Source organism: Rhinopithecus roxellana, chromosome 20, assembly GCF_007565055.1.
Source record: "Rhinopithecus roxellana isolate Shanxi Qingling chromosome 20, ASM756505v1, whole genome shotgun sequence".
Classification (NCBI taxonomy): Eukaryota; Metazoa; Chordata; class Mammalia; order Primates; family Cercopithecidae; genus Rhinopithecus; species Rhinopithecus roxellana.
Window position 1 is genome coordinate 78,418,478 of NC_044568.1, and position 12,379 is coordinate 78,430,856.

The window sequence follows — 12,379 nt, forward strand, 5'->3', positions numbered from 1 at the left end:
TGTGTTCCTTGAGCCCATTTCCATTTATTGGCAAGGTACGCTGGCCCCTATATAATTGGTGGTCGTTTGGGGTAAATTCAGATGGATAATCTATATCAAGATAATGGAAAAGTTTATTTTAAAACTTTCTTTAAATGACAAAATAATATCTGAACATTATTCAGACTGTGGTAAGAGAAAAACACTTCAATCAAAATCCTGCCCTAAATAAATCAATTTTCTTCTGTCTTTTGCCCCTTTCTCGTCTGTTTGCACGTCTATATTCTTTTTTTTTTTTTTTTCTTTTTTGAGACAATGTCTCACTCTGTCGCCTGGGCTGGAGTGCAGTGGCGCCATCTTACTCACTGCAACCTGTGCCTCCTGGGCTCGAGCAATCCTCCTACCTCAGCCTCTCAAGTAGCTGGGACTACATGGGCATGCCACCATGCCCAGCTAATTTTTCTATTTTTTGTAGAGATGGGGTTTTGCCATGTTGCCCAGGCTGGTCTTGAAATCCTCCCAGCTTGGTCTCCCAAATTGCTGGAATTACAGGTGTGAGCCACCATGCCTGGCCTTCCTCTTTAAAGAGCAGTAAATGTGAAATTAAGTTTGAGCTCCTGGTGAAACACTGTTCTTTTAGGAAGAGTGTGAACTTTCGAATTGGTAAGCCCCAAGAAGCCCCACTTCAAATTCTGACTCCAACTCAGTAGCTGTGTGACATTGGGCAAGTTATTTAACCTTTCTGCGCCTCCATTTTCTCAACGATAAAAATGGGACTGATAATTCCTGTATATGATGGTTGTTAAAAAGACTGAGATAGAGCAATGTGAAGCATGAACCACATGCTTGACATGTTGACATGAACCATGTCAACCACAGTTGACACTGGCCTCATTCTGTTACCCAAGCTGGATTGTAGTGGCACGATCTTGCTCACTGAAGCCTAGACCTCCCGGCCTCAAGCAGTCCTCCCGCCTCAGCCCCGCAAAGTGCTGGGATTAGAGATGTGAGCCACCACGCCCAGCCATCTCTGACTTTTTTAAGGAAGAACTTCGTCCTTTGGGGCGAGCTGATCTTTGACTTATTGCTGATACTTACTAGGCTCCTTTTCTAATGAGAGCCAGAATTTGATAACACCCACTACACCTGGCTTTTTCTTTCTGGTTATTTATGTTTAATGTAATAGCAAGGCACACTCGTGTTTCATTTCCTGTAGTGATAGTTTTGTTTAAAATGAACTTATTTGGGTTAAAATTAATAATAATATCAGTGGGCTGTAGCTGAGACACAGCTTGTGTGGCTGGCTGGTACATGGTTTTGAATCCCGGCTCTGCTGCCTCCCGGCTTTGTGACCTTGGTCAGATCCTTTTCTGTCTCTGTGCTTCAGTTTCTTCACCTGTAAAATGAGGATGACACAGTAATATCTCATGGAGTTGCTGTAAAGTTCAAGTGAGATCATAGAGTCAGAGCCTGAGAACAGCGTCTGGCACATAAGAAAGTACCACAGAAGTGTTCATCAGAAGTTTCCCTTACACAAACAGCTGACATTTGGGGAGTGTAGAGCTGCTGCTGGTAAAGTGCACCATTTCTGACTTAGGGCAGTAGACAGTAAATGGTAGCTGGCACTGTTGTTTTGATTGTTTGATGATGATGTTAATAATGGGCAAAATAATAGATCTGGAGGTGGCATTTGTTTTGGAGATTAATTTCTCTGTGTTAAAAGATGTTTTTATTATCTGTATTCATGGAGTAAAAGGGCAGTGTTGCCACATTGATGTATTGCATTGTGGTGAAGTCAGGACCTTCAGTGCATCCATCACTGGAGTAATGCGCACTGGACCCACCAGACACCCTCCCACCATCCACCCCCTCCAACTCCTCCACCTTTCTCAGTCTCGTTGTCCATCATCCCACACCCTGCTGCCATGTGAACATGTTATTTAGCTCCTGCTTATGAGAATATGCAATAAGTGTCTGAGTTATTTCACTTAAGATAATCGTCCCCGTGTTGCTGCAAAAGACATGATTTCCTTCTTTTTTAGGGCTGAATACTATGCCAGTGTGTATATACACATCATTTTCTTTATCCAGTCCTCTGTTGGTGGACACTTAGGCTGATTCCATGTCTTTGCTATTGTGGATAGTCCCGCAGTAAACATGCGAGTGCAGCTATCTTATGATATAATGGTTTCTTTTGGAGATGAGTTTCTTAGGACAGAAACTTTTGGGCAACTTGATAGCATCTGGCAGGATTTCAGTGTTCGAATTCACCTATTGCCTTCGTTGGACTTTCCTAGGCCAAGCCCAGCATTCGGTGCTTCATTAAACCCACCGAGACACTTGAACGGTCCCTTGAGATGAACAAGCACAAGGGCAAGAGGCGGGTGCAAAAGAGACCCAACTACAAAAACGTTGGGGAAGAAGAAGATGAGGAGAAAGGGCCCGCCGAGGATGCCCAAGAAGACGCCGAGAAGGCTAAAGGTACAGAGGGTGGTTCAAAAGGCATCAAGACGAGTGGGGAGAGTGAAGGTGAGTGTCCCTGTGAACGCCGCCCTGCGCCTGCGCCTGCGCCGCCAGCCAGCCCGCCAGCGAGGCTGCCACCTGTGCCCTCTCCGCCTTGACTTCTGCTACCCCCAGTATCCAGCCAGTGATTCGGTTCCTTCCTCACACTGGCGTACCTCATTGTATACAGCCCTGCCACTCGGAGGCTGCTGTAGGTGTGTGTCACATGCAGATCTAGGGCAAGTCCCACCCTCATGGGATGGATGATCTGGAGCCAGGTTTCCCCACCTTAAAGGAGGGTAACAAATAGTACCTACTTTGTAGTGCTCATACAAGAATTAAATGAGTGAATATGTGCAATGTGCTCCAAACAGTGCCTGGTCCATGTTAAATGCTGCGAAGGATTCGACGCTGCAGAAGTATTCGTCATTATTATGACAGTAGAAGCAGCATGGAATTATTATTATCTTTATCCTTGTTGCTGAATTATTCCCAATAACCAGGGGTTATGATTTGCATCCTGTACACTGTAGGAAGAAAGAGGATTTGTGTTTAATGAAATGATATGCTTGTAGGCCAAGTGCAGTGGCTCACACCTTAATCCCAACACTTTGGGAAGCCGAGGTGGGAGGATCACTTGAGCCCAGGAACTTGAGACCAGCCTCGCCAATGTGACGAGACCCTGTCTTTACCAACAACAAAAAAAAAGTAGTATTTTTAAAATACTAAAAAATCAAATATAACTCCTTCAATTCTTATGTTAAGATTTTTTAAGTCCTATCTGTTTAGAGTAAGGTGCACTCGTGTGTAGTATGTATGTAAGCAAAATCATTCATTCCTCCTTTTGCCCTCATTGGGAATTCTGGTTTTCACCTCCCTCTTGTTGAGATGCTAAAACCTTCTTGAACTGGAGGTCATTTACTCTGGGACTAAGCAAACTGGAACTGCCCTATTGCTTGTGTCATGGGTCGGACTCACAGCCACACAGCTGGGGTCTCTGCCTGTGGTCCTGGGCACTGGGTGTGGGGGCAACGGGAAGTGACGGGGAGCTTGATACTTGGTAGAAGTGGAGCTGGGGCTCTTCTCAGGAAGGTCTGGCCACGCCTTCTGGAATTAACTTGGCATCTCCTCAGCAGCCTCGCTGCAGTCTCTGTGGGTGTGGGGAACACTTCCTGTGAGCCCTCCTTCTGGGCCTTGGGCTCAGAGTGGCTGCTCTGAAGCCATCTGTCCACAGCCCTGTCAGCAAGGACTGCATGAGCTTCCCAGTCCAGGGCATCTGCAGCTATAGCACAGAGCCACTCGTTCAGTGACTGGGAGCTCATTTGCTTTTGGGAGTTGCCTGAGATTCTGCAGCCAAAGCATGCCCCCGCCACCACCTTGCTTGCCCCATCATGACTTTCTTGGCAGTTGTCAGTGAATACCATGATCACATTTCGACAAGTGTAACCAAAATGCTCTCGGATGCCACCCAGACCTCTTTTTAAGGTTGAGCTCTCCAACCTCCTCTTATTTCTGTTTAAAGTGTGCAGTAGGCATTTTGGTTTAGGAATTCATTTTTGGCCTGGGAAGCCTTTACCAGTAAATATCACTATGGTGGGAAGGGGAGGGCCAAACACAAGGTAAGCCATGCTAATTTGTTTATTGGGGTCATTCTGATTATTTTGTTGTTAATGCAGAAGAAAAATGTCTGCCTAATCCCTAGGTTAGTTGTTCTGTTGCCACACTGGGGGTTAAATCGTCGTCTTCACGTCATTTTGTGCATTGCGTTCTCATCAGTTTTGCTTTGGAAAGATGCTACCTCTTTCATTCCAGTCCTTTTAAGGATGCTTTCTAACCAGGCCTCAGTTGTGACTAACAGTGGTGCGAATCAGGCAGGCTTGGCCCCAAAATCACAATCAAATTAGTCAGCCAGCCAGCCCAGTACTGGCACACAGGGACTTCAGGCCAGTTCTGCAGGCTGCTGTTTCAGCTTGAACTGCTTGAATTAGGGTAGAGGCTCCTGGAAGCTGTGCCTGGCTGCCCTGGGCAGGGTACAAGGGAATGAATTTCCGCCACCTCCAAAAGTCTGTTTTCCAGGTGGTTACTCAGCCAGATCATGCTACACAGGACCCAGGAATCTCCCCAGAGGCTTTGCTTGGACAGTTGGTGCTTCAGGGCTCAGTCACACATGACTCTCAATGACCCCCTCTGCAATTTTGGTGCCTTCCTGATTTCTTCAGCACATTAGTCATTTCAAAATACGATGGATCTGTCATTTTGTCACTCAGCTCACCATAAATAAATACAACTTTCATAGACCAGTCCTACCAGGCAATAGCACTTGTATTCTGAGCTTTCTGAATTACATATTTGCTCTCTTGATTATTTGTAAATGTGAAGGTGCAATTAGTGGGTGTTCTCTCCTTAGACTGTATCTGTGTTTGGATGAAACTGCACAGCTGTTAATTCCTGGGAGTTGGAAGGGTGTCAGGCACATTTTCTCATTCACATTGCATACCAGAGAACACTGTAGATGCTGGGCGGTGCCTAGAAGATGCGAGATCTGACTCTGGTCATGTCTCAGCATCTAGGTTTATTGTGTGTCTCGGATGGCCTCTTGAAGCTCTGGACCTCGTTGTCCCTGTCTGGAAATTTCTGAATATAGGAAATATAATTCACGTGATGACTTTTTTTTTTTTTTTTAAGTGAAGATACATTGAGACTTGCGATTGCAAGATTTAGAAATCCAACTAAGACTGGCTTAAGCAAAGAGGGTATTTATTGTTCATGTTCCCGGGAAACTTGGACAGGACTGGGCCCAGGTGCGCTCACATCCTGCCAGCTTGGCCAGCAAGTGGAGGGGGGACTTCTCCTTCCCAGTGGCTGCCATTGAAGTCCTGAGGCCAATGCTTGTGGGTACTGTGGGCCTGGCTTGGGTCCACCCGCCACCCCCAGAGATATTCTGGACCGATTGGCCAGGCCCGCATGACAAATCTACGCTACAGTGGCTCCCTCAGTAAAAAATGAGATGCATTTATCAGAAGTAAGGGGCATGGATGCTGGGCCAGCAGAAACAGCAGATTTCCCCCTAGAAAGTCACGCTGTATTTCTGGGTACTCACCTTCTCTCTCAAGGCCATCTTTTGCCGTCCTATTTTGAGATAGACATGTGGTTCTTTTCCACATTATTTTTTCTCTAGAAGCTCCTTTCATTGTCCCTAGACCTATGCACTTATCGACAGATGGACATGGTGACTCTTAAGGAAAGAGATGCTGACACTTTGCCTCTGCATACCCTGCCAATTCCATTTTAGTAGTGAAATGTTGACTTTAAAAGACGGGGAAAATACAGGAGTAAAAAAGGCATGTGGTCACGAGGCACAGTTTTGCCATGACCTGATTTGGATATGGCATTAGTGTGTGTGCATGGTTTTTTTTTTTTTTATTTTTTATAAATGCAGCACGCAGAATTCACACCTCCTCCAGATTTAAGCTCAGACAAGGAAGTTGTGTGAAATGAATGTGCACCCCTGACCCATCCGCTCCCTTCCCCAGTCTACAGAGAAATTTGCTCTGCCTCAGGTCCCAAGTAATGGGTGACTCATTCTGCAACCAAGAAATCACAGGGCCCTTAAATTTGCATAAATTAAATACTAAAAGAAGAGGGATGTCATCGTCCCTGTAGGCAAAGAAGTATTCACTCTGCCCAGGAAGACAGACATCCTGGGCATGTGCTTGTTTTTAGCTTGCCCTTGAGTCCGAAAGGACAGTTATCTCTTTTGGAATTTACTTAGAGCAGTAACTTAGTAAGCATATCCGAGGGACTGAATCCTTCAAACTCCTCATCTAAAAATAGGGCTGGACTACTGTTTTTTTGCCTATGGAAAAAATAATTGCCTGGCCTGACCTTCAAAGCTTCCTCATTTGTTGAAATTCCAGCAAGGGCATGGAGTAAAGACGATAGGCCTTTGAACCTGCCAGGTTAGCTGGGTTTGAGGGAGTACCTGGGAGTTCAGAGACCCATCTTTGCCTTTTTTGTTTTTCTTTTGAAAGTCTCTACCGAAATGAGATGAAACCTGGCCTCATTTCCAGCTCCTCTTTCAAAATTAGAGCCAACACCAGGCCTGGCAGTGTCTTGGTTGGGGCAAGCCATGGACTGACTATCGGGGAGTTGAGATCTGAATCCCAGCTCTGCACCTGAACAGCTGTGTGGCTCTGGGCAAGGAATTGCCCTCTCTGCACTTCTCCACCGGTAGACGGGGCTTCCTAATGCCTGGGCCTCAGATTGGCATAAGTGAGAACATAACACTGTAGCATTCAGCATGTGACACAGGAGCTTTCTACGAACCCCGGCCAAGATGGAGGGCAGAGTGAGGCGCTCGAACAGCAATTTGAGTGTGGCTGCGTGGACTCCACTTGGGCACCAAGCACGTTTCTTTGGGACCCGTTTCTCTCTTAATATCTACAGCTAGTAAGTGAGCTTAGTGAATGTGCAGGTGTGAGTATGTGTGTGAGAGTGAGTGTGTTTGTGTATACGTGTGTGTGTAATGGTGGGAAGAGAGGGAGAAGAAGCATCAGCAAGCCCAGGCGCTGCAGTAGAGAGATGTTGTGGGGCTGTCAGCTTTTCAGATGGGCTTAACTGGGATAAGGAGGAGGATTGGAGGTGAATTAGGACAAAGCCTTTGAAGAGCAACTTCCCGAAAACCTTTCTCAAGTCAATCTCCTGCTGGGCAGAAGAAGATAATAAAAAAAACAAAGGAAGGGGTGCTGCCAGTACTTACAGCACTTAGCACACATACTCTCGGTCATTGCTAAAAAGCCAGCCAATTACATGCAGGCTGTCCCTTATATCCTAGGTAACCAGCCAGGCATCTTTCCCCTAAGCCTTCCGTTGAAGGTCTTCTTGTTTCCCTCTTGCCGTCTTTTTTTAGTCTGTCCTTGCTGTCATTGCTGGAATGTGGAACACAGAGTGCGATTGAGAAAATCCTTGAAATTGTGAAGTCAAAGATTATTGGGAGGCCATGCCTGCCATTTCCCTGAAAAGCGCTTCATTTACCAAATATTAATCAGATTCGAAAGGACATCACCCTCGGCGAGTTGATAAATTATTGCTGTAATTTAAAAACTGAATGTGTCAGAGTATCGGGGATCTGGCCAGAGCTGTCATATGGAGAGGCAGAAGTGGACGTCCTTGGGTGCCAAGGGCCCTCAGGACTCTCCTGGCCCGCACCAGTGCCTCCCCACACAGGCACTACTTGGACAACAAGTGGAAAGATGTGGCCTTCCCTGCTCTCTTGTTTTTTTCTTTTTTTAAACTTATGGTAAAATACATATAACATAAAATTTACCATCTGAATCATTTCTAAGTGCACATTTCAGTAGTGTTAAGTACATTCGGCCGGGCGCAGTGGCTCACACCTGTAATCCCAGCACTTTGGGAGGCTGAGGCGGGTAGATCAACAGGTCAGGAGATCGAGACCATCCTAGCCAACATGGTGAAACCCTGTCTCTATTAAAAAAAATACAAAAAATTAGCCGGGTGTGGTGGCGGGGGCCTGTAGTCCCAGCTACTCGGGAGGCTGAGGCAGGAGAATGGCGTGAACCCGAGAGGCGGAGCTTGCAGTGAGCCGAGATCATGCACTGCAGTCCAGCCTGGGTGACAGAGCAAGACTCTGTCTCAAAAAAAAAAAAAAAAAAAGTACATTTACATTGTATAACCATCACCACCATCTGTCTCCAGAACGCTTTTCATTTTTCATCTTTGTAAAACCAAAACTGTGCCCATTTAATAACTCCCCACCCCACCCTTTGATGTTCTGTCTTTGTGGGTTTGATTGCTCTAGGTCTTTATTCAACTGGAATCATACAGTATTGTCTTTTGTGCCTGGCTTGCATCACTTAGCATAATGTCCTCAAGGTTCATTCATGTTGTAGCATGTGCTGGGATTTCCTTCTCTTTCTTTTTTTTAGGCTGAATAATAATTCCATTGTATGGCTAGACTACATTTCTTTATCCACTGCTCTGTTGATGGACGCTTGAATTGCTTCCACTTTTGGCTATTGGGAATAATGCCGGTATAAACATGGCTATACAAATCCATTCCTGCCTTTGAGGCTTTTGTAGAATTGATAGAGGCTGCGGAGGGTCTGGGTGGTACTGGCCAAAGCAAAATAAGTTGGAGATTTGAGTTCCCACTCCCAGCTTTGCAGCCTCATGAGCTGTGGGATGGTAATCACATTACTCAGCTCCCAGAGGCTGGAAACTTACCAGGCTAGGTGCTGGAGTGTTGGAGATGACAGGCCATGGTACCCGGCATGGGAACTGGTACTGTGCAGGCGCTCATTTCCACAACTCAGGTGGGCAGTGCAAAGAGAGGAGCCCGCAGCGGCCTGGGGCAGAGACCCATCGCCTACTGCCTTGGTACTTCAGTTTCCCTGCCTTAACATGAAGAGTTGAGGGTACGTAAGTATTTCTCCCACTGCAGAATATGGAGATGGTTTTAGGTGGTACAGAGAGAGCCTTAAAGAATATGGTGGCTAGGCGCAGTGGCTCACACCTGTAATCCCAGCACTTCGGGAGGCCAACCCAAGAGGATCACCTGAGCCCAGAAGCTCAAGACCAGCCAGGCAACATAGTGAGACCCCTGTCTGTACAAAAAATAAAAGATTAGCCAGTCATAATGGTGCGCACCTGTGGTCCCAGCTACTCTGGAGGCTGATGTGGAAGAATCCCTTGAGCCTGGGAGGTTGAAGCTACAGTGAACTATGATCATGCCACACACTCCAGCCGGGGTGACAGAGTGAGACCTTGTTTCTTAAAAAAAAAAAGAAGAAGATGGTGCAAAAGCTCTAATTCTAAATGATTATCTCCAGGGCAGGGGATAGGGTGGGTGGGGGGAGCCTGCATATTTGCTGTGGCAGGTATTTAATACTTGAATACCTCATTCATGTTTATGAATCTCCCTTTCTCAATTGCACACAACAGGCCCTAGCACCTTTTTGTTTATTCATCATGTATTTTTTTGTGGTTGCTTTCTATTTATATTGGTTTTATGCTCATGGTAATTTTCCCAAACTTTTTATTTGAAAATAATTTCAAATTTACAAAAGTTGCAAAACCAAAAATAGTATAAAGAACATCTATTTACCCTTTACCCAGTTTCCCCGTAACATTTCATACCATTAACTTTCCTATTGTATTTTCTCTGTCTGCACACCCGCCCCACACACATCCATCGCGCCCCTTTCCTCCTGAAGCTTCATGAGCATTTGCTATGAGCACAACACAGCTGTCAGCTTCATAGTATTTTCCTGCTGTGTTCCTGTTGTATTGGCCTAATAATGTCTTTCTAGCATATTCTCTCCTCCAGTGCCAGGTCCAATCCAGAGGCGGGTGGTGCCTTCCGTTGTGACGCCTCCAGCCTCCTTTATTCTGGAACATTTCCACCGTCTCTTTCTCTTTTGCAACATTCATTTTTCTTTGAGGAATGCAGAACCTCCCCCTTTTTTTGTTCTAATAAAACGTCTTTCATTTTGTCTTTGTCTGATGTGTACTTGTGATTAGACTGAGGTTATGCATTCTTGGCTGGAACACGGCATAGATGATGTCATGCACTTCTCAGCATGTCACATCTGGAGGCACATGATGTCCTTCTGTCCCTCTTGGGTGATGTTCATTTTGGTCACATGACTAAGGTGTTGTCCATTTTCTGTATTGTGTAATGACCTTCCTTTTCTTCCCAACTAATAAGCAGTCCACAGGGAGACACTTTGAGATCATATAGATACCCTGCCCCTTGTTAAAATTCCCCCTTAGATTTGGCGTTTGTTTATGATTCTTGCCTGGTTCAGTCATTAACATGATGGGTAGGAAAAGATGAATTTCCACCTTCAGCATTCTCTCTGTGTTTAAAAGTCAGCCCTTGGCATTCTGTTGTAAGCAAGACGTTTCCCTTCTTCTCACTTATTTATTTATCTCTTATTGGTGTGGAATCATGGATTCCAGTTTTCTAATGGTTTATAGTGCATTACTGTATTTAATGATTTTGGTGCTCAAATTGTCCCAGAGTTAGCCTGCAGGAACCCTTTCAAGCTGGCTGTCATGTGCTTGCCCCGTGCTTTTTTGAGCAGTTCCTCACACTTTCTGGCATAACATGGTGTTGTGTGTTCATCTAGTACCTCCTCTGCCTGTCCCTGGAATTAACCATTTCTCTGGCTCCTGTCCATGGACAGGGGTATTAGAGGCCAAGATTTGGGCGCTGGATGTGCTCATTGCTACTGAGGTGTCTTTGCAGTTTGGCCCTTTCAGTGGACAAAGCTAGGAAATCCATGTATCTACATATACAAAGTGTACATTTATACATGCCTACATATACATACATACAAACATGCGTACACACACATTTTATTTTAATTTTTAATTTATTTATTTACTTAATTTTTTAATATACTTTAAGTTCTAGGGTACATGTGCACAACGTGCAGGTTTGTTACAAATATATACATGTGCCATGTTGGTGTGCTGCACCCATCAACTCGTCAGCACCCATCAACATGTCATTTACATCAAGTATAATTCCCAATGCCATTCCTTCCCCCTCCCCCTCCCCACAATAGGACCTGGTGTGTTCTGTTCCCCTTCCCGTGTCCAAGTGATCTCATTGTTCAATTCCCACCTATAATTAGAGCATGAGGTGTTTGGTTTTCTGTTCTTGTGATAGTTTGCTGAGAATGATGGTTTCCATTTGCATCCATGTCCCTACAAAGGACACAAACTCATCCTTTTTTATAGCTGCATAGTATTCCATGGCACACACATATTTTAGAATCATATGTTCATACCAGTACCCCCAATTCCAGTGAACTTACAGGTTTTTTTTTCTTGTCCTCTCCCATCTTAGATTTGTATGTTTCTTCTTGTACGCTGAAAGCCCTGACTCCTAACAACATCTGCTTACTGATTTGCCCAATCCTATAATGCATCGAAAAGCTTCAGAATTGCTTTACTTACAGTTGTTTATTGCTTAAAAAAATGAACAGTTCAGGATGTTTTTGCAATTTTCCCTCCCCCATGCCCATCCCAATGCTCTACTTATCCCCAAATTGAGGATATATAGCTGAGCACACTAAGTCCTCATTTAACATCATGGATAGGTTCTTGGAAACTGTGACCTTAAGGGAAATGATGTAGAAAGAAACCAGTTTTACCATAGGTGAGTTGATACCAACAGGAGTTAAGTTCCTGTGGCGTATTTCTGGTCACAAAAACATCATCTCACTTGTAAATAAAGGCCCAAAAGACTTCTAGCATTAAACATTGAAATAAATGTGAGCTGTACATACACTTAAGAAAGATTTATGGGCCGGGCGTGGTGGCTCACACTTGTAATCCCAGCACTTTGGGAGGCCAAGACAGGTGGATCACGAGGTCAGGAGATCAAGACCATCCTGGCTAACATGGTGAAACCCCGTCTCTACTAAAATACAAAAAATTAGCTGGGCATGATGGCACATGCCTGTAGTCCCAGCTGCTCGGGAGGCTGAGGCAGGAGAATGGCGTGAACCTGGGAGGAGGAGCTTGCAGTGAGCCGAGATCATGCCACTGCACTCCAGCCTGGGCGACAGAGCGAGACTCCGTCTCAAAAAAAAAAAAAAAAGATTTATGAAAACATGTAAGATAATTACTTACCCAATTTTTGGTGTCATGGTGGTGGTGGGTTGATTTAAATCAAGGAATAAATGTTTGCAAAGTGAAAATTGTAAGGAGCACCTCCTGCCTGCACGAAGTTCAGAAACAATCACAAATCTGTTAGGCTTGCTGAATGCTTTCATACCACATCATGTATTGTTGTGCGTTTGTATTATTGTCTGCTTTATGAATTGTTATTTGACAAGCATTTGTATTCATTTGTTTTCCAACT

General features: G+C 44.9%; 1 protein-coding gene across 6 annotated transcripts in view; it reads left to right on the forward strand.

Annotated features, from left to right (window-relative positions):
* CLEC16A (C-type lectin domain containing 16A) overlaps positions 1 to 12,379 on the forward strand; it is a 239,121-nt gene that overhangs the window by 56,662 nt on the left and 170,080 nt on the right. For 4 of the 6 annotated variants that reach the window (XM_010370239.2, XM_030925089.1, XM_030925091.1 and 1 more), the window contains one exon: positions 2,277 to 2,508. In XM_010370239.2, coding sequence (XP_010368541.2) covers positions 2,277 to 2,508 — 232 coding nt within the window. The remainder of the gene's footprint in view (positions 1 to 2,276; positions 2,509 to 12,379) is intronic. The other 2 variants (XM_010370242.2, XM_010370240.2) reach the window with 1 other exon arrangement.